Source organism: Ornithodoros turicata, chromosome 1 (genome assembly GCF_037126465.1).
Source record: "Ornithodoros turicata isolate Travis chromosome 1, ASM3712646v1, whole genome shotgun sequence".
Classification (NCBI taxonomy): domain Eukaryota; kingdom Metazoa; phylum Arthropoda; class Arachnida; order Ixodida; family Argasidae; genus Ornithodoros; species Ornithodoros turicata.
The window spans coordinates 200659712-200681291 of NC_088201.1; the positions used below are offsets into that span (position 1 = coordinate 200659712).

General features: G+C 47.8%; 1 protein-coding gene and 2 long non-coding RNA genes across 3 annotated transcripts in view; all 3 read right to left on the reverse strand.

Moving 5' to 3' along the window:
• Positions 1–21580, reverse strand: part of LOC135375358 (uncharacterized) — a 110747-nt gene that overhangs the window by 75201 nt on the left and 13966 nt on the right. The window contains exons 3-4 of the mRNA XM_064608080.1: positions 1493–1567; positions 1184–1362 (exon numbers count right to left, since the gene is read on the reverse strand). Coding sequence (XP_064464150.1) covers positions 1184–1362; positions 1493–1567 — 254 coding nt within the window. The remainder of the gene's footprint in view (positions 1–1183; positions 1363–1492; positions 1568–21580) is intronic.
• Positions 12019–12251, reverse strand: LOC135375341 (uncharacterized). The gene is made up of 2 exons (XR_010417217.1): positions 12163–12251; positions 12019–12082 (listed from the first exon to the last, which is right to left on the reverse strand). It is a non-coding gene; the product is annotated as an uncharacterized LOC135375341 (long non-coding RNA).
• On the reverse strand, positions 15427–20215 carry LOC135375349 (uncharacterized). Its single transcript, XR_010417224.1, has 3 exons — positions 16207–20215; positions 15960–16046; positions 15427–15560 (listed from the first exon to the last, which is right to left on the reverse strand). It is a non-coding gene; the product is annotated as an uncharacterized LOC135375349 (long non-coding RNA).

The window sequence follows — 21580 nt, forward strand, 5'->3', positions numbered from 1 at the left end:
CAATGTGGAGAGGGTGAAAGAGCACACTGTCGCCTCTTGCGTCCTGGAAAAAGATTAACAGAAAATGCAACACAAGATAAGGGCAGTTCCGATAGCGTCCCCCGATACACGTGTTCTTGTTTTGTTTCCGCAAATTAAAGCTAATCTTCGGCGCATGAGGCTCCTTCACCATATCAAATTGGGGATGAAGCAAAGACGCGTCTCTGAAGATGCGCAATGAAGAAAATATTGTGTTCCTTCACGAATTTTTTGCGGACGATCTACCGAACGGATTTTTGTTCCGAAAACGGCTACGATATCACGTCATCGAAAGGAACAGATGTTCTCATTGGAACAACTTCGTAGCTTTTATAATTAAAAAGTTAATTAACGATTTTTAGGTAATTAATCATTTGACGGTCGAGCAACATATGGCTAAGAACGACCGCCGGTCCGGAGAGGATAGTAATGAAAACAGCATGTCTATAGCCCTTATAGTTTTTTTTAATGAAAAATCATTATCACCTAAAAAAAAAGACACCCTGTATATTGGTACAGGGTATAGGACGGTATAATATTGTGATTTTCCCCGCTACTAACGGGCACCAGATTTAGAGTGTAGTCCAAAAAGTAGCCAGTTACACCTGAAACTTACTTACTTAGGAAGAGTAATTAGTTACAGTTACTATATAGTTTTAGAGTAACTACAAGCAGCATGGCCAAGCCGGTTAAGGATTCCCGCTCCTTGGTGGTAGCTAAAGTCGTGCTGATACTAGCAGGTGGTGGATTCCAACCTTACCACCAGCTGTGCTGTCTGGGAATTTCCCTTGGTTTTTCAAAGAGTTTCCAGATGGATGTCCACAGCCCTCCTGAGGCCGGTCCAGGTCGCATTCTACCCCCGTACCCCACTCCTTCCTGCTGTCCTCTCTCCATCTGTCCATATATGTACGCCGCCCATGGTCCTAGTTGCTTCGAGGTGCAAACACGGAATAACAAATCTTTACAGTAACTAGTTACTGTAACAAGTTGCTTCTAACTGAGTTACTGCCCAAGACTGCATACAGATAGCTACAAACAGTAGATAGACGAAGTTCAGTAAATTGGCTGAAAACGCTCAGCTCTATGACACGTCTTTTTTTTTTACGCCTGTCCTGTTGCCTTCGTAATTAATCAGGATACAGAAGAGGTTGCCTGAATACGTTACCCAGTCAATATCACGACGATGTCAGCCGCCGAAAAATGGTAACTGTCTTCCAGAATGTCCTCCATCCTTGGAGGATGTCCCGCAGAGTAAGCGGTGTCGTCGACATATTCGCGCTGCGTCCCGTCCGAGTCGTAGAGGGTAAGTTTCGGCAATAATATGGCTTCCTCCTTATCACTCAGCTAAGAAAAGGAAGAGAGAAAGAACGAGCGTCAGCAGTCTCCCATCTCCGGCGTACTGTGAAACGCTACACCTTTCTTTTCGATTTTGTAAGGAGTTCTGTTGCGAATGCTTAAGAACACTGGTCTTTACCATGTGCACTGCGGAAACTCTCAAACGCAGGGAGCATGGCAGGTCCATCCACTCTGGATTGGTTGAAATCGTAACCTGAAATAGAAGACTTGTGTGTTTCTGTTTCTGGAAGAGAAGCGCGTGCACACCCTTCATAAACTGCGTTCAATCAGGAATACTTAGGACAATACGGCCATGCGATATTCACACAGTGTCCTTTGTCCAGTGCCTGTTTACAAGGCCCACTGGGTCTACTTACAGGGTCCACTGGGCGGTTTGCTTATAATTTTCTTTATACTCGAGGTGATTTGAAGTAACTTCCCTATTCAAAATAATTCCTGAGGTTACCTTAGAGCCTGAGGTCTTGAGGCATTATGGGACATCTGAGGTCTTGGAGTTGCCTCAGAGCTTCGGGTTCTGAGGTCACCTCAGAGCTTGGGGTTCTGGGGTTACCTCAGAGTTTGAAGCCCTGCGGTTGCCTCAGGTCCTGATGTTTCCACATATTGGACCTGAAAGCATCAACAACACAGAGCGCCCGCAGCGCGACTTCGTGTTCAAAGACTTTTTATTGGTATTGAGGTGATCAGGTTCTAAATATTTTTCAGACACTTTAATTTGTCGTTCAGCGCCGCGACTCCTCTTCATTTTCTTTGTGGTTTCTTCGCCTTCCTCCGCTCTGCTCTTGAAGCACTGGAGGTATGCACCTAGAAATAAAATTCAGTTCAGGTACGCAGTATGCACCTCGTCGTTCAAAGTATCCACACTGGTTTTCCCCTGAATCGCGTCGCTATTTCAGTAAGAAAAAGTATTTTCACAGGAGGTATAAAAAACATGGGAACGCGGCTGACTACGAACAACTTGTTATTTTTCGCGCACGTTTTCAAAAAGCCGTTGTGCACGACCGCAGGTTGCACTTGAGCACCGTCGAAGCGAATGTAAATGATAATCCTCGAAACTTCTGGAAATGGCACAAACTTCAGAAACGCGGTCCAGTCATGTCGCCTTCTCTCAGTGACGGTCACGCTTTGTACTCTGACCCCCAACCGTTGCAAAGATGTTTGCTGCGCAGTTTAGTTACGACGGTACCAGTAACACTACTGCTTCCGCTGATTTCAAGACCGCACCGTACACTGATGATTTGCCTACATTTGTTATTACTGAGAGTGATGTAAGCGACGCGATCCGCAGGTTGAAACCCACAACAACACCTGGCCCTGATGGAATTCCAGTTATTTTTCTGAAAGCTTACTCTGATGTTGTTACACCTGTACTATCGTTTATTTACAATTTCCCTAGTCACTGGAAGTCATCCGTTGTGATTCCTGTTCACAAGTCAGGAGACCGGCACATTGGCACATTGCGACCAACTACAGACCGATCAGTATTCTATGCGCGCCTTCTAAGGCGTTTGAGCACGTCATATATACGCACTTGTCGTCGTTTTTCAAACGCAAGCTCGTTGACTCTCAACATGGCTTCATGACAGGCAGATCCAGTGATTTCCAGAGAAATTCACTGCTGGGTGGGTGGGGGTGCCCAGCTTTCAAGGGGGGGGGGGGGGGTATGCTTGGTGAAGGTTCCACTTGCGGAATTTGTCTTAGACACGGAAATAATCGTGGCACAATGCTGACATACCTGGACAGTTTTCCCATTTTATTTGTACATGTTATTACGTTAGAAAACAGTACATTAGAATACAGATTCATTATGAACGGCATTTCAACATTAAGATGCATAATCACGCGACCGACAAAGAAAAAAGACTAGCGCCTTGTCTCACGAAGTTCAATGAATACCTAGCAATCAACGGTGAAAACCGTAGACGAAAAAAGCAGAATACCTCGCTTGATTGAGTTAGGCACAAATGGTTCTTGATGATCCACGCCTTGAGTTTGCGTGCCCGCACGCATTTTTGCTCCTATATGCGCGCAATATATGCATTGAACACTCACTTTCAAATGATTTTGGACAAATGCATGGTACGATCATCTGCATGTCTGTGGTCCTACAGCCCAAGTTTGACAGTACAGGATGTAATTCGTTGCGCCGGACTCACTACCAGAACGTGTTGGTGGCCAGCTGGTTGGGGTCACCTGATAAATTTCAGGGGGGGGTTGCAAAAATGCAGGGAGCGTGTACACCCCCCCTGGGGGGTGTAGGGAACTCCCTGGGCAGATCTACGGTAACAAATTTGGTATCCTTCATTTCTTCCGTTGCCCCTGTCGTCAGTGCCCGCAGTCAGATTGATGTTGTCTACTTCTATGTTTCAAAAGCTTTCGATTTAATGAGTCACGGCCTCCTACTAGATAAGCTTACGTACATCCGGTGTTTCTGACCTGCTTGTTGCATTCTTCGAGTCATACTTAAGTCAGCGTTCTTGTTCTGTTTTTGTCTCGGGCACGTACTCTGATGCATATGTTCCCACATCTGGGGTCCCTCAGGGATCCAACCTAGGTCCCCTGCTTTTTAATATCTTTGTGAATGATATGTCATCCTGCCTCAAACATTCTACTCTACTTCAGTATGCGGATGATTTCAAATTAATGAAAGCGATCTCTTCGGTTTCCGACTGCTTACAGCTACAGGCAGATGTATCCAATATACTGTCATGGTGGACTGCTAACGGTCTCAAAACTAACAGCGCTAAGACGAAGGTTGTCTCGTTCACACGCAAGACAAATATCTCTGTGTTTCGATACTTCTCCGACATTGAAATATGTCATGTGACAGTATCCGAGGTTTAGGAGTTATTTTTGATGCCAAGCTGCTATTCCATGAACATGTCACAGCGGTTCGTTCTTCCGCTCTTCGCACGCTGGGCCTCCTGTCATATACATGCAAGGAGTTTCAGACTCCTGCTGTCTTCGTTAAACTTTACAAGTCCTATGTTCTTCCCAGGCTTGAATATGCCTCTGTTGCTTCGCTCTAAACTCTGTACCTTCTAAAATCCCGGTTAATAAGGTACATTTTTGCAAAAATGTACCCTATAGTTTATACGGTACGCGCTGCATTGTCCCATAAGCCGTTTAGCTTGGACAATAGGAGGGAGATTTTATAAGGTACATCAGGCTATAAGGTTCACAATTCAGAAAGTACTATATATATATATAAGGTATCCCTTTTATCAGGTACGTAGTTTAAAAGGTACAGCGAATATCAGGTACACGTCCCATGAGGTACGCGAAATATCAGGTACATGTCTTAGAAGGTATGTGAAATATCAGGTACGCGTTGTATCAGGTACGCAGAATATCAGGTACGCCTCTTATGAGGTACTCTGTTTATAAGGTTCGCTAGATATCAGGTACGAGGGGTATCCTGAATATATAGGGTACGATTATGCCATAATTATAGGTTACTTAGTTTTTCCGGTTTTCTGTATACCCGTGCAGTGAACATGCATTGCCGATTGTATACATGCAAACGTGGAAGTAACAGAAGCATAGACGTTTGTTGCGCAGGATATTTTATTGGATTACAGCGCCTGTAGCTTCTTCAGTAACTCACATAAGCAAGATTTCATATATGATTTTGGAAAGGGCTGGTCGCTAATCAAGTTGAGCTGCAACAGTCCCAGGAGTTGACCAAATGGCTTGTACTTCGGACTGCGGGCCTGGAAGACAAATGGGGAAGGTCAGGCACTATGTTAACTATCATTGCACAGGTCACAGGTTGCATTTGTTTCGTACTTGCCGAAAACTATTAATCGACGATTACGCAACATGTACGTGTATCCCGCTGTATAGCGTCTGATAACTTAAAGCATGTAAACGTTTTGCAAGACAACAAGGAGCATAAATTATAATCTCTGACTGACGCATACCTGCAACTGATACTTGAGCTTCAATAGTAGTTGAAACTGTGTGACCTGCATTGCCTTCGAGATTCGTGGTACGTAGTGGACCAACTAGCGGGAGAGTTAGCATAACGGTGATGTGAAGTTGTCGTCGTTGTACTATATGGCCAGCAGGAGTCGATTATCACACGCGAATAGCAAATGTGGTAGTACATTGTCTACCCCTCATTTTCTAAAATTGACCCTACCTTGTGCGGGCATTGCTGCTGCGTACGGTGAATATCCCAGTTGTTTAGGCGGTGAGCAAGGCTGGCTGGCGACTAGGATTAGACAGGGACAACTTTAGTGCAATCTCGAAATGATTAAGAAAGGTGGCATTATTATAAAAAGTTTTTATGAATGAATGATTCTTGTTATGTTGAGATAGCTGAAGTCTTGCTGCCCAAAACAGAGTGAGAAAGTAGAAAAAGCGGATGCATGGAGCGAACCAATGAGACTACGACAAAATCACAGGAAGTGACCAGGAATTTTTACGTACCAGAGCAATGGCCTCCGCAATCACTCGAAAATAATTGCCACATCCTTAACGTGGGACTGTGCTGTTGTTCATTGTAGTGCCCATGAACCGGGGGTGTAACAAGCCCTGCATAAGGGTTTGAAACGTGGATAATCAGTTCTCTACTGTCAAACCATGAAACTGTATCAGCATTATATTTGCATTTGCCGTCGTAGTTTGTCAGTTGGCCATGCACTGTGACACGAGCTGGTGCAATGCATTGACCCCCAAACACTACAAAGCGTGAAATCTTCCATAAAAGGCTTTAACTAACCTTGTGGAAAGGTGAAGCCATCTGTGAGGCATTGGCTACCGCCATCACGATGAATACGAGTAAACGGGCCTGTAGAAAGCAACAATCACGTATCACAGCCCTATAGTTCACAATGAAATGTAATCAGTGCTGGTAACAGTCAAAAAGCAAATACTTACGGCAATCAGGTGGACCCTCATCCATATTGCAATGCCCAAGGTTACTCCAGCGCGTTCCGTGATAGCCTGCTTTCGTCTCGGCACGACCACGACATGTGCACAAACCTCTGGAGAAGAGTGGCGCTAAAACCGTCTTCCTATTTCACTTTGACCCACATGGGCCACCGGAGTTCTGGGAACTAAGTCGCTATCCTCCCGTAGACGGGGGCGAACCGGTTTCCTGGACCAGAGTCATTGTCAGAAAATCTGGACAGTATGCTACAAATAATTGTCTGAAGGCCGTCGTTTTAGAAGCAAAAAAGGAGATGGCAAGCACAGTGTTCTCGATGTCCGGCTGGTACTTTAACACGTGCAAGAAAGTAATTTTTCGGATGAATTTGAAACACTGTCATCACCCGTGTGTCCCAGCGGAGAGCAATTATTGCTGACTATGTCGAAATGGCACAGAAAAATTTTTGTCTCCGGGCAAAGTTACGGCTAAAATGATTCACGCGACTCACGCGTGGTTTAAAATCACGGCTCGATCTTGAAATCCACAACACGCTCTGGTTTGTTATTTTGTCAAATTCTCGGAATTAGCCGAGTTTATTAAATTCTGATTCTAGAACTGTAGTCGGTACATTCATTATTCCGTAACGCGAGATAACTGCCTGAGCGGTTACGGCTGATTATCGGGGCCCGGATTGTTCGGGTTGAAACAGTCCCGGAGAAATTGGTCCTGCAGAAAAATGCTGCGCGAAGTTATGGTCCTCGAAAAAAAGCTCTCCCAACAAGCGAGGGTGAAAAAAATGCCCTCCGACTATCTTCGCAGCGTGGATTTTCTTGCAAGATTGATCTTGCATGATTTTTACATGATTTATTTTGGTCTCATCCCCTTCGCAGGTTCTCATGCAGAATAGCCGCACGTGTAAAAGATAATATTTCTTGTCACATGAATGTCATGTCACATTTAGAATATTCTGTGTTTTATTTTGGGGCTATTATGCGGCTTTCTCATCAGCTGTTCATTCACAAACCGGCAAAAGTGGTGTCATCCACGTGATGGACCCCTCACGGAATTTATTTGCGCAGTACAAATAGGCAAGGGAAGTGCTCATGTCCCTAGATAACATCAAGCCCTATTCGCTGTGTCACAGCGTGCTGTACTTTTCACCGCTTTCGAAACATGTCCCCTCTACAGGGACTCTGTAGCTACAGGGGCTGTCGCTAAAGGCGCACCCTTCCATCCCTCCGAAACAGTGAACTCACCCGCTTCCGTCAGCCGCTAGGGTGCCGCACCGAAGAAAAAGTACGCCGCTCGCGTATTCGGTGAACTTTTGTCCCAACCTGTACCAACTCGCCCAACTGTGCACATGAACTACCTATCACAGCGGACTACCTAGAACAGCCTGAAGGGGGGGGGGGGGAGCTATACATGTGTAGCCTGCCGTGGACAACAACGAAGACGGCCACGCGCCTGGAGCACCGGCTTCAGTTCCGGCCATGGAGATAGGCCACCGTCATCGCCTCTCTGTGGCATACCATCATCGCCGGTCGGGACTCAAGTAGAGAAACAACGCCTCCTCTGCAATTGGTGACCCGAATGATGAACCTGAAGTTCGGAGCAATTCGGCCCTTCACCATCCCAAATTTCTGACGACACCATCGACTAGCACTACCACGGCACGCTCTCCCTGGAAGCCACCGCCATTAGTCGGCTCATTACGACGACATCACGACCGCTGCTCGCCTCTCGATCAACACGCCGACCGCTCCCGTCCTGCTTCCGTCCACGCTTCCGATCCGCTACCGACCTGACCGACCGACCCGCAACGACCCGACCGCTCACTGATCATCGCATCCGTCCATCGACCATGGCTTCACGGCTTCCAGGGACCGACCTGCGCTATCCACGGCCTCCGGCACACTCACGACCCACCGCTTCATTTCATGCATCTCGACGCTTATCCCCTGCTGGCCGCGACACCAGAGCAACGTGCTCGCCTGCCGGTTACGCCAGTCGTGGCAGCCGACGCCACGGCACGTTTTCAGCCGGCGTCTCGGCAGCCGACACGGCTAACGCAGCCTCGCTATTCCTCGGATCGACCCTACGAGCTCTCGCCCCCGTGCCGGTTGCGGCACCCCAGGCCACGACTCTCACGCTCGACTCTGACGCCAAACGATATCACCCCTCATCTGCCCTGCTCATCGACAGTGTCTGCCAACGGGTGTTGTGCCGTGCCACGAACACATCGAATAGTGCACGTCATCCACGGTCGTTCCTCCTCTCTTCCTCCGCTGTTGACGTGGGTCATCGTACTACTTTGTCGCCGCTCCGCGTCTGAGGAGCGAGCACTGTAGCGGGCCGTGGACAACAACGAAGATGGCCACGCGCCTGGAGTGCCGGCTTCAGTTCCACCGGCGCGGCCATGGAGAGAGGCCACCGTCATCGCCTCTCCGTGGCATACCATCATCGCCGGTCGGGACTCATGTAGAGGAACAACACCTCCTCTACACATGCTTTCAGGTTATGATGATATTACAACCTTCATGCCAAATATGTTTTTAAACGCCGGGACGTTGCATTGCAATGAGCGAATGAGGAGCGAAGCGAAGGATGGAGGTAGTGAGGGCGTGAGGAGGAAAGCAGCGGGAGAGCGCACAGCGAGAGTGAAGAGGGCGCGAGGATGAAAGCGAAGAGAGGGTGAGGATAAAGTGAAGCAGGATGGTGATAAAAGAGCACTCGAATTAGCCACGCGCTGTATGCAGCTTCTGTCTATATTCGCGTTTTCCATGGATGGCGCATCTAAACTCCAACATGGCGGTCGTATCCAGGTTGTCTCTTGGTTTCAATTTTTAGATTTCTGAATTGCAATGTTGATTCTCGATGTGTTGAAGGTCAACGATTTTGGAACTTCGCTCACACGCTTCTGGCTGCCGTAACCGAGTCGTCCAAAGTGAACCGGTTAGCGGTGGTTACCTTTCTCCAATACTGTGTACCAACAGGCGCAAGCATTCAGCCTTCTACAAGAGAGAGAACGGTATAGTTGGCGCGTATTATTTGCGAAATTCCGGCGTGTTTGATCAACCACACTTCGTGAAGCTTAATTTCACGTTTACCGGTTGCGAGGCCGAAATATCAAGGGGGCGTCCTGCTGCGGTGCATTAATGTCAGAGACACGCCAGCACGCGACAGATGTGGTGCTGCTCTCTTACAGGTAAGAGCTTCCAAAGAATATAGATACTTCGTCAGGTGCAGTGAACATCAGTGATATAAAGATAAAAACACTGAAACTACTGTTTATGAATAGAAGCTTTGTTGCAGTAGTCTGCATTTCGTCAGGTACTTTTTTCTCTTGTCAGATCTTCTAAGTGTGTAGCGCGTGTACCAATGTAGTATAGAATTTACAGGGGAGCGTTGCGACACTGTGTCACTGGTGCACATGTTTTTCGGAAACGTGAAAGGAGCATGAACAGGCTATTCATGCTGTCTAAAAACCGCTCGTATTTCGTGAAATGACCCGTGAAAAGCATACACGAAAAATATCTAAAAAAGGTTCCATTACGACGCGATTTAACTGTAAAAACACGGCGGGTTTCCGGGCTCCATCTCCAGGCCACTCCTCCAGTCGTATGACGTCACACCGGCGATGCGCCTCCTTCGCTGCGAAACAATTTGTCTGCTCTAGACGGGACGACGTCCTACACTTGTTCACTGCTATTCGTTCTGGGATATCAAACAGGAAAACACACGTTTGGAAAATGGTATCTGTTTACCGATGGCACGTTATGGTGGTTCTTTTATGATCATTGCGTGCGTCTACGAGTAGGAAGTACGTACCACACGTACGTCGCCGTTGGCGTCTCATATGTGGCGCTGTTCTGTTCTGCTCTTTTCGGTTCGTTCGTGTTCGTTCCATTAAGTCGAGACAGAGCCTGTATAATTGTCCGTGCACGTGTGTTACACAAGTGTGTGCTTCATTGAGAAGGCCTACAGTGACGCCGTGTGGAGTTTAAGGCTGCGCAAATGAAAAAAAAAGAAATACACGCGGCGGTTGCATGCATCAGGTCCGGCAAATAAGCCAGCAAATAGTAGGTGGTTTGCCTTTATTCAACGTGAGGATGTTCAACCTGGCACTCAACCCATACCTATATGCAATGTACATTTGAATGAGACTGATTACGAGTCACCACCGATCATTCTGAATTCCGTCAGTGCAGAGGACTAGAATAGAATGACGATAAACAGCAAACCACTGCAGGGGTTCCAACACTGCACTTCTTCTCTTATCATGTCCTACCAACAAGCCCATGTCCTTACCAGGGGGGTGAACGTGTAGTATAATTGTATTGTTGGGAAATACTCACGTGACCTCTAGCGTCGAGCCAATCGCTGGACGACGGTTCAGTAGCTTTTTTGCTTTGCTTTGTTTTGTTCTTTTTTTTGTCTCCCTGGCTGACGTGTGACGCTGGCGACGTCTTGCCCTTTCTCATCTTCTCCCTCCCTCTCCCCCGCTTTGGCGGTCCTAGGTAGTTGTGGATTTTCATTCGCGTTCGAGTGAAATCGAAATCAAAACGCAGAAGCGTTGGCTGTTCCTGTTACACAAAGTGCTTTATTTTCCTGAATAGTTATTTCCAAATCAGAAATATGCTGTCTGCCGTAGCTGCGCTAAACACGAACCTGACATGAACATTGTTTCTCAAGTTCGAGTGATGTGCCGAAGCAACTTTGCAGTCACTGATAGCTGATGTCCCACGTGGAAGATTTCACAGTAGAACAACAGTATCTGACTGTACAGGCACACACGTTCACAGATCCAGCATGACAGAGAACATGTCCATATCCCCTCGCTGCTTGTGTAGGGGTGTGGTTGACCCTTCACAAAGGAACATGAGCAGCTCCCGTGGCATAGTGGTTAGGATCATCGCTTTTCACGCCGAGACTGGGAGGCGACACGGGTTTGAATCCGGCTGTGTTGTCTGAGGTTTTCCCTGGGTTTTCTGAAGACTTTCCAGACGAATGTCGGCACCGTTCCCCCTGAAGTCGGCCCAGGACGCATACTAACCCCGCTGTCCCCCATTCCTTCCTGCTGTCCTCTCTTCATCTGTCCACGTCTGTACGTCGCTCATAGCCACAGTTGCTTCGCGGCGCTAACACGGAATTAAACAAAACAGACAAACAAAAGAACTGGTTCAAATCGTATGTCAAAAGATAAAGATGCTCCAACACCTCAGAGTGGCTTCTCCATGCAGACGCTTTTCGGAGGCAGATATGAGTTGAGTGCTTATACCTGAGCAAGAAAGATCAGAATAGGAACCAGAAACGTGGAAACCAAAAATTCTACCGGCCGAAATGCTGCGTATATGCCACAGGCGTGGAGTACGCTACACTGTACCGTACAAACTACCGTAAAATTTACGTATATTTTAATGGCAGCTATGTTGCCAGACTTTTCCCGTTAAAATTACGGCCACTTCGGAAGAAGTACTGCCGTTAAATTTACAGTAATTTTGATGTAACCAGAATGCTGTTTCTTTCCCGTGAAAATTACGGTGTCTTACAAAAAACGCAGCCGTAAAATTTACAGGGATTTTAATGGCAGCTATGTTGCCGGCTCTTTCCCGTAATTTTCACGGCCACCTGAGAGAGTCGGCTTTTGTTTGAAGTTTGGAGTGCATTAATTCCCACAAATTTGGGAACAGCACCGAAGGATGTGTAATTGTGTTTGTCTTCCTTTAGTGGAATTGCAAATCATGCAGTAATGTGTGACACAAGTCATAGAGTACAGGACCGAGCATTTATTGTACATACAGAGAAATGGTGAAAAATCTGTGACGTCTGTTGAATCTGCACAGATAAAAAAAAAACATCTTAGAGTTGCAAAGTATATGAAGTGTATCTGGTTACCAAGTAAAACGTTCCCTTACACTTGTGCTGTTTTCGAAACAATACCCAGAACTTATTCGTAGGTTCTGGCTCTGTTCTTCAGCTAGCTGCCCCTGCAGGGCTGATGCACAGTATATTCCTGTAAGAAAGAAAATGCAGGATATGTAGTATGACAGTTACTGCCATTCGAATGCAGGTACACATGCACACACCTCTGCACATTACACATTCAGTATGGTGGCACTAGTACAGGCACCTTTATGGTGCTGGCTGAGTACTTTCCGATACAAGCGAAGAAATATCTTAAGGTCTTATACTGGTCATAAAGGCCTTACATCACTCATACTGGGATAGTACATATATCGATTTAAATATTGTTAGATATTGATGATTTGATGTGGAGTGACTGTGTGAAGACGCAATGATCTTACAGTGTTTGTCATTATAGATGTGGCCTAAAATTGTTGAAACGAAGAATATGTTTGGTTATGAAATAAGCACGCTGCACTCGTATAATCACAAATGTCACTGAGATTATTCCAGGAAATACATGCCAAGCAATTCAACAGGTAGTTCCAATCACAAGATACGTTTTAAATGAAAGAATCAGCAATGCCATCAGCGAAGCAAGTACAAATTTTTACTTTTGATGACTAGTGACACGGGTGATATATGCAGGAATGAGATGGTTAGTTTATGGAAAATCACTCCACTAATCTCACCATGCACCAGAGAATTGCACGCCTGTGTTTTTTACATAAAATATGTACCACATAAATTCGCTGCACCCTAATGTCCTTCATACTGACACATGCACGTCCTGCACCTGTACTACTCATCACCGAAAAAAAAAGGGAGAGAAAGCACACAATTTCCATGTTGAATCTAACACTGATTTCTTTGTTCCGCGGACAAATCATGATTGGAGCTACCTCCCTGTTTGCCTCACATCCATTTTACCCACTAATCATTTTAAAACAGCATACTGCAATTATGTCGCACCAGTATAACATTTTGTGATCTAAGTGGACTTTCTGTACCACTCAGTTTTTAGACTATAGTCATAACAAAGAAACAACTCTAATGTTTCTTGCATTCTGGATGAATAAATACTATGGAGAGCAGAGCACAGCATCGCGGCGCACCAGCCTACAGAGGGCACCACACTTTCTTACTGCAAGGGAGAAACAGAAGCTGGGTGATTTCACGCAGGATCAGCAGGGTTGTCTGGTCAACCTCTCCAATTTTTTCTTTCAAACATATATTAAAGCCTCGTCCCTAGGAAGCATACTGGTGCTGAAAGTAGTTGAAAATAATTGGTGGTTATTTTTTAATGAAGTATCATTCAGATGTGGGCATTTCGACCATTGCACTTCGTACGCAGTTCAACGCCACGTATCTTCATATCTATTTGACATATTCAGCTGAATTTGTTTTCAAGTGTTGTGTCGGGTAGGTAGCACTGCGTCCTATGCTCTGAGAGTCCTAAGGTTTGCCTCTGAGGAGATAAAAAATCGCAAAGTTGCCTCATTTGTAAAATATGATACGTTTTGGGAACCTCACAACTCGGCCCCCACTTGTGATGCTCGAAAATGATCTACATCATTTTGTTCGTTTCGAAATGCCCTTTCTCCGCATAGCGAGTACATCATATCGTGAATTGCACCCCCAACGGTCTTTTTGTGAATGGTATCTACGGAAAATGCGTATACTCGACATCGCACATCCCATATATTCCCACTCGTAAACTCACAAACGTTCTTCATGATGACTCAAAACAGCACATAAAAAATTGCTTCATAGATGGTCGAAATTACTTTGCGAATGACATTGAGTTACGAACGTAACTTCGACCATCCCTGAAGCAAATTTTTTTATGTGCTGTTTTGAGTCTTCTCGAAGAACGTTTGTGAGTAAAATGAACGATGTCACGAGTGGGAATATATGGGATACGCGCTGTCGAATTTACGCATTTTTCGTAGATACCCCTCATAAAAAGACTGTTGGTGCCTCTGCCGTGATTCACAATACAATGTACTCGTTATGCGAAGAAAGGGCATTTCGAGATGAACACAATGATGCAGATTATTGTCCGGTATCACAAACGGGGGACGAGTTGTGAAGTTCCCAAAACGTACCATATTTTACAAATGAGGCATCTTTGCGATTTTTTACTCCTCAAACAGAGACACCTTCTTAGAATCTACAGAACTTCGCATGCAGTGCTACCCATCCCAGATAATACACGGATAACAAATTCAGCTAAATATGTCAAATAGATATGAAGATACGTGGTGTCAAACTGCATAGAATGCGCAATGGTCGAAATGCCCACGTCTGAGTGATAGTGCATTAAAAATAACTACCAATTATTTTCAACTACTTTCAGTGCCAATATACCTCCTAGGGACAAGGCTTTAAAATATGTTTGAAAGAAAAAATTAAGAGGTCGACCAGACCACCCTGTCTGATCCGGCGTGAGTCACCCAGCTTTCAATATATTAAGATAGGGAGCTACACGTATTAGCCAGCCAGCAGCAGCTTTACTCAACGACTTTGTTTCCGACAAAAAATAAGGACAGGGACACCGAACATTATCCGCCATGCTATGCACTTATTGCGCAAATTCTAAGTGGGTAAGAAGGTGCAATTTCGATCGCAAAGGAATGCTAATGTTCAAGTGTGGACAAGCAGCATGCCAACGCAACAAAATACCCTAATTCCATGTGAAGTTATAAGGGACACCAGCTCCTTATGTTCTACCTTTCGAGACATTGGTGTGACATTTAACTTACGAACACAACAAGCATGTGTTACAGTCCCGAAAGAACAGCAGTACAAACGGCTAAATGAAATAAGCCGGAATAATATCAGTTTCTAGTTGAAATGTGCTGCTGCAGAGTGAAGGATTGAAACGCTAAAGTGATGCAAGACTGATTGATGATAAAAACTTAAATACTCACTCACTGTTACGAGAACCATGCAAAAGAGATTCCCCCTCCTGGGTCTTCTTGCAGAAAGTGATCCAAGGCCAAGCGTGTCTTGGATGCCTTTCCACACGACTTGGCCAGGAAGGATGGTGTGCCCAGAAGTGACCATCTCTGCTGGAACAGATTGGAACCAAACAAATTGTGCAGGGTCAAGAACACATTAAACATGTTCAACAATCACAACATCATTCCAGTAACACCAAATTGACAAGTCATACGCATATGAAGCACATGATATGTCATATACGCAAGTTCTTAGATCTTTTCACCTAGAATACAAAATTTACAGCAGAGCGGTTTAGCATTCAGTATCTTGGAGCACTGAAGTATGCAAAGAAGTAAATCTAACACATCAGCAAGATAATTTACCTCCAGGCTACATCAGTGGGCGTATGCGCACGGAGCTTGCTCAGTTTGTTTTAGTCGGCAGCAGCTTCAAGTAACGGTGACTGGAAATAGTACACAGGATCATTTCCCTTTTCGCGTGCAATAAGGCGAAAGTACGCGTCTTCTGGGAGTACCCCAGGCAAAAAATTTTTGAACTGGTACCAGTTGAACTGTGTTATCGAACAGGGACCAGTGCAACCGGTTCCAGCTCAACTGGTACCAGTTGGGACAACTGGTCCCTGTTCGATAACGCAGTTCACCCAGTCCCAGTTGAGACTGGGACCAGTAATCAGTTGGGCCAACTGGTACCAGTTGTGACTAGGACCAGCCAGAAACCAGTCGGCCCAACTGGTTTCTGGCCAGTCCCAATCTCAACTGGTTTCTAACCGGTCGCAGTCTCGACTGGAACTGGTTGCAAACATAATAGTTGAACGGGGACCAGTTGAAGTGGCTTGACTTACAGTGGCCTGCTCGCACAGAGGCTAGCTGGTAGGCAACCAGTGCCACTTTGCAGGATTGCTGTTCCCAGCAATGACAGATCCAAATAACTGCAATACAAAATTACATTTTATTTGAAATCAAACATTGCACATATTCTCATGTACATGTAGCGTAACTATAATGTAATTAAACTATAGCAGTAGAGGAACTACAGAGTTACATGGAATAGATCATATTTCATGGCTGATGGGTCCCTTGCTTGACTACCTTGTGGTAATCTTGAATCATTCAACAAAGTATGTGAGATGTTCTTAATAGCACACGATGGATCGACATTTTCCTTTGAGCCCAAGCAGCTTAAGGTTTCTGGAAAGTTGAAAAGGAACAAGTAACTATGCATTCAATTGCAACATGTAATTAGAGTGTGCCTGGACAGTCACTCAATTTGAGCAGTCGTGGCCCCAGAAAGCACGTAAATCTCTCAACATTTCTGTTGTGGACCAGCTCCGGTGGCGCAGCGGTAACGCGTGCGCTTGGAGACTGGGAGGTCCGCGGTCGAATCCGTGGGCCGGCTGTGCCGTCTGGGGTTTTTCCTGGGTTTCCCTCAGATGTGTAATAGGCGTATGCCGGCACAGTTCCCCTGAAGTCGGCCCATGGACGCAGCTATCCTCCCCCCGAGCGGATTCCGCTCGGTCTTCCACTTCACCTGTGGCGAAGACGAGGACAGCTGATGCTGTCCGCTCGAGCAATAAAGCATGAGCTCAGTTCCTCGCTGATGCTTCACCAAACCGGACAGGCTCTCTGTCTCTAAAGTGGTGACCCGAACGATTCGAACGGCAACATGTAAGGTTCACCTACCGTGGCCCGCGTTGGGCATTTCGCTATCCGCCTGCCACCATTTATTCGGTCCCGCCCCGACTTATGGTTTCAACAGGCGGAATCGCAATTCCCTTTAGGCGGCATCACTACCCAATCGACTAGGTACCATCACATCTTGTCTGTCCTTTCCGAGGACGTGCTACTCGAGGTCAGCGACATCATCAGCTCGCCTCCATTACAAGATCCCTACGACGCCCTTAAGCGTGCTGTCACCAGCAGGGTTCTTCCGTCCGATCGTCAGCGGCTGCACGAGCTCTTCTCAAAGGTGCCCTTGGGGGACCGCAAACCTTCACAGCTCGTCAGATACATGCAACAAATCCTTGGAACCGCTCCTTTTGACGACAAGCTCTTTCGTGAGCTCTTCCTCTCAAAACTTCCTCATGCCGTCCAGCTGGCTCTGTCGGTTACGGAAGAGACCGACATTGTGTCATTAGCTACCAGAGCGGATAAGGCAATGGAGCTGTTCTCCGACTCGTACAACCCGTCTGCGCTGGCAGCGCTTGAAGGCGCATCCTCTGTGTCGGCAGCGGAAAGCTCTGACCTGGCCTCGCTGCGGGAAGAAGTCCGCCGCATCGCAGACATACTCGAGCGATCCGGACCCCGCGACCGCACTTCCTCAGGTCCAGACCGTTCTACTCAACGTCGCCGTGCCGCACGTTCCCCGACTCCTCCCACTTCGCCGCCAACGCGCCGACGCCACCTTTGTTGGTTCCACAGCCGTTTCGGTCGCACAGCTCGGCGATGCGAATCCCCGTGTGCATGGCAGGGAAACTACGCCGGGGGTTACCAGCGGCGACCGGAAGCCCCCACCACATACGGCAAGGTCGCCTTTTCTTCATCAAGAATCGGTGCGGCAAGCACAATTTCCTTGTCGACACCGGAGCGGAGGTCAGCGTCCTCCCGGCCTCACCATCTGACAGAAGCAGAACGCCCATCATGTATCTCACAGCAGTAAACGGCTCCAGAATTCCTGTTTAATACCGTCGTTCATTGTCTCTCGACTTCGGATTACGCAGGACATTTCACTGGGTGTTTCTCGTTGCTGACACTCGGCACTGTATCCTAGGCAGCGATTTCCTAGGGCGCAACAAAATCTTGGTTGATGTCGCTGGGCAAAGGCTGGTGGACCACCTTACTGGCGTCACGGTCAACGGCGTAAGCACGCGCGCTACATCTGTCGGCCTCGCGATCACTCTTCCGCAGAACAATGTTTTTGCCGATCTTTTACGACAGTTTCCATCCTTGACGGCCCCGTGTGACTGGACGAAGCCCGTCAAGCACCCCGTCGCCCACCACATCGTAACAAGTGGCCAACCAGTATTCGCAAAAGCACGTCGCCTAAGCCCCGAAAAACTTGCTATTGCGCGACAAGAGTTCGACCACATGCTCGCTGTCGGCATCATTCGTCCATCATCTAGTAGCTGGTCTTCGCCCCTTCACATGGTTCCCAAAAAGACCGGTGACTGGCGGCCCTGTGGTGACTATCGCGCGCTAAATTTGGCTACTGTTCCCGACCGCTACCCCTTGCCCAACAGCTCTGATTTCACCACGGGTCTTTCCGGTGCAACGATGTTTTCGAAGATCGATTTAATGAAAGCCTACCATCAGATACCAATGGCCGAGGAAGACATTCCCACAACCGCAATAGTCACCCCTTTCGGCCTCTTCGAGTTTGTCCGAATGCCGTCCGGCCTCCGGAATGCTGCCCAATCTTTTCAGCGGTTCATTGACAACATCACTCGCGGGCTACCTTTCGTATTCGCCTACCTCGACGACTTGCTAGTGGCCAGTGCTTCACCCGAAGAACACCTTCAACATTTACAAACTTTATTTGGACGCCTGGCCGACCATGGGCTGCTGATCAATGCCGACAAATGCGAGTTCGGAGTTCCTGCCTTGGAGTTCTTAGGACACAGAGTAGACGCTCGAGGAATTTCCCCTCTTACCAACAAAGTCGAGAAAATCCAGAACTTTCCTCTGCCGTCGTCCATCACCCAGCTCCGCCGTTTCTTGGGAATGATCAATTTTTATAGGCGTTTTATTCCACGCTGCGCGCTAATACTACGACCTCTTGAGGCGCTCCTGAGGCAGACCAGGTCGGGAGCCACGACGCTTTCCTGGTCCTCCGATACCTTACAAGCCTTTCAGGAAGCCAGACAAGCACTGGCGTCGGCAACGACCTTGATCCATCCCGTCATGGACGCACCTACGTCTATAATGGTGGACGCCTCTAACCACGCCATCGGCGCAGTCTTGCAGCAACGCGTTGAGGGCCAGTGGCAACCTGTCGCGTTCTTCTCGAAAAAGTTCTCCCCCACAGAAGAGCGCTACAGCACGTTTGGACGTGAGCTCCTCGCTGCCTTCACGGCCGTCAAGCATTTTCGATACTACCTCGAGGACAGGTCATTCACCATCTTCACAGATCACAAACCCTTGGTTTTCGCCTATCGTTCAGGCAGCTCTCGGCGTTCCTCCAGGGAAGTACGGCATCTGGCGTACCTAGCGGAATTCAATGCTGAGATCAAGCACATAAAAGGCAGCGACAATGTTCCAGCTGACACGTTAAGTCGCATATCGGCTTTGGAACACACCCCCATTAACCTCGCTGACGTTGCTCATCATCAACAATCTGATTCCGAGCTGCAACACCTACTATCCAGCCATTCCTTCCGGGCCATTCGTGACATCTGTTTTCCGGGAATAGACACACCTGTTTACTGTGACACATCCACAGGCTCGGAGCGACCCTTCGTTCCGAAGGCCTTCCGGCGACCCCTCTTCGCCGCGCTTCATCAACTCGCTCATCCAGGAGTCAGGGCAACTCAGCGTTTGATTACGGCTCGTTACTTCTGGCCTTCCATGAATACTGACATTCGTAACTGGACCCGATCTTGCCTCTCCTGTCAACGTGCAAAAGTCCACCGCCACACCATTTCTCCGCTCTCCCAGTTTCCCTTGCCGAGCGCCCGGTTCACACAGATTCACATCGACATTGTCGGCCCCCTGCCGCCCTCAAACAATCACCGATATCTGCTAACTTGCATCGACCGATACACCAGATGGCCTGAGGCTGTACCCATGCCAGACGCCACCGCCGCCACGGTCGCCCGCACTTTTGTTTCCACCTGGGTCGCAAGGTTCGGTGTCCCTTCTCAGATCACCACCGATAGAGGCAGGCAATTCGAATCTCGCCTCTTCACATCACTGACGCAGCTCCTCGGTACCAACCGTTGTCGCACGACTGCATATCACCCATGTGCCAACGGTATAGTCGAGCGCTTCCACCGTCACCTGAAGGCGGCCATCATGGCCTATGGCAATTCATCCAAATGGCACGACTGTCTTCCATTGGTCCTCCTGGGACCTCGGGCCTCGTGGAAAGAGGATTTAGGCTGCACCGCTGCCGACCTGGTGTACGGCACCAGCCTTGCCCTTCCGGCCCAGTTCTTCGAGCCCACTTCCTCAACTGCCATTAACCCCTCGGACTACGTAGAGGACCTGCGTGAGCACTTCTCCCACATCACACCCACTCCTACGCGAGCACACCAGTCCGGCAAGCCTTTTGTCTCTCCGCAACTCACCTCCGCCACTCACGTTTTCCTCCGGACCGATGCTTTGAGGAAATCGCTGCAACCTCCTATTCCGGCCCCTTTCCCGTCCTGGAGCGGCACCCGAAATACTTCGTCATAGACTGCCACGGCCGCCCCGAAACGGTCTCCATCGACCGCCTGAAACCGGCTTTCGTCGACGCCGATGACATCCCAGCGGTCCCGACCACCAGCACCGCCGGCCGTCCCAGCATCCGCCGCAAGACCCCCAAAAGAGTCTCTTGGAGTGACGAAGTCACTTTCGTTGGGGGGGGGGGGGGGCTACTGTGGCGAAGACGAGGACAGCTGATGCTGTCCGCTCGAGCAATAAAGCATGAGCTCAGTTCCTCGCTGATGCTTCACCAAACCGGACAGGCTCTCTGTCTCTAAACACCCTTTCCTCTCCTCCTCTCCACCACCTTTCCCTTCCCGAGAAACATGCCGCCTAATCAGGAAGGCAGACCTCTCGGTTCCTCCCAACGACACTCCTCCTCCTCCTCCTTTCTGTTGTGGAGTAGTTGGGCATTTCAACTAAGAGATTCGCCGTCTTTCGGGGGCAATGAGTACCACTCATTGCCCCCGAAAGCCGGCGAATCTCTTAGTTCTACGCTAGTTCGAACTACGCTAGTTCGAGAACACCCGTGGTGTGAAGGATCTAAAACACGAGAACGAACGAAAAAATATAAAGACAACAACACGAGAATGAAAAAAAGTTGTTGGTAACGTTAACTAGCCACTCGTACATGTTACACGTAAAACGGCATGTACTTACAGGTGCCACGAACGTGACGCGGAACAAAGAGATGAGGTTCTAGTAGAAGTAATATTTCTAAATGGTGCACAAGGGAAAAGCACTTGAGCATAGTACTCACGATAAAGCGGTCTCCACAGTTGTAGTCCAGCTGTAATCCTGTAACACCCGCCCGCCCGGCCGCCGCTCATTGTACTGTCGCACTGTCGTAACTTACAGACAAACCCTTTCGATTATAAAACCAACGCCTGTGTCACACACCACGCTAATAACGAGCAAAAAGGCGCTGTACAGGCAAGCCGCTAAGCAAGCGAACGCATCATTCATCACGGGAGCAGGAACGCACAAAATACAAATATATAAGAATTACAAAATAACATTCGTTAACGCTATTGAAGTTTGCCAAAAATTGAAATATGATTTT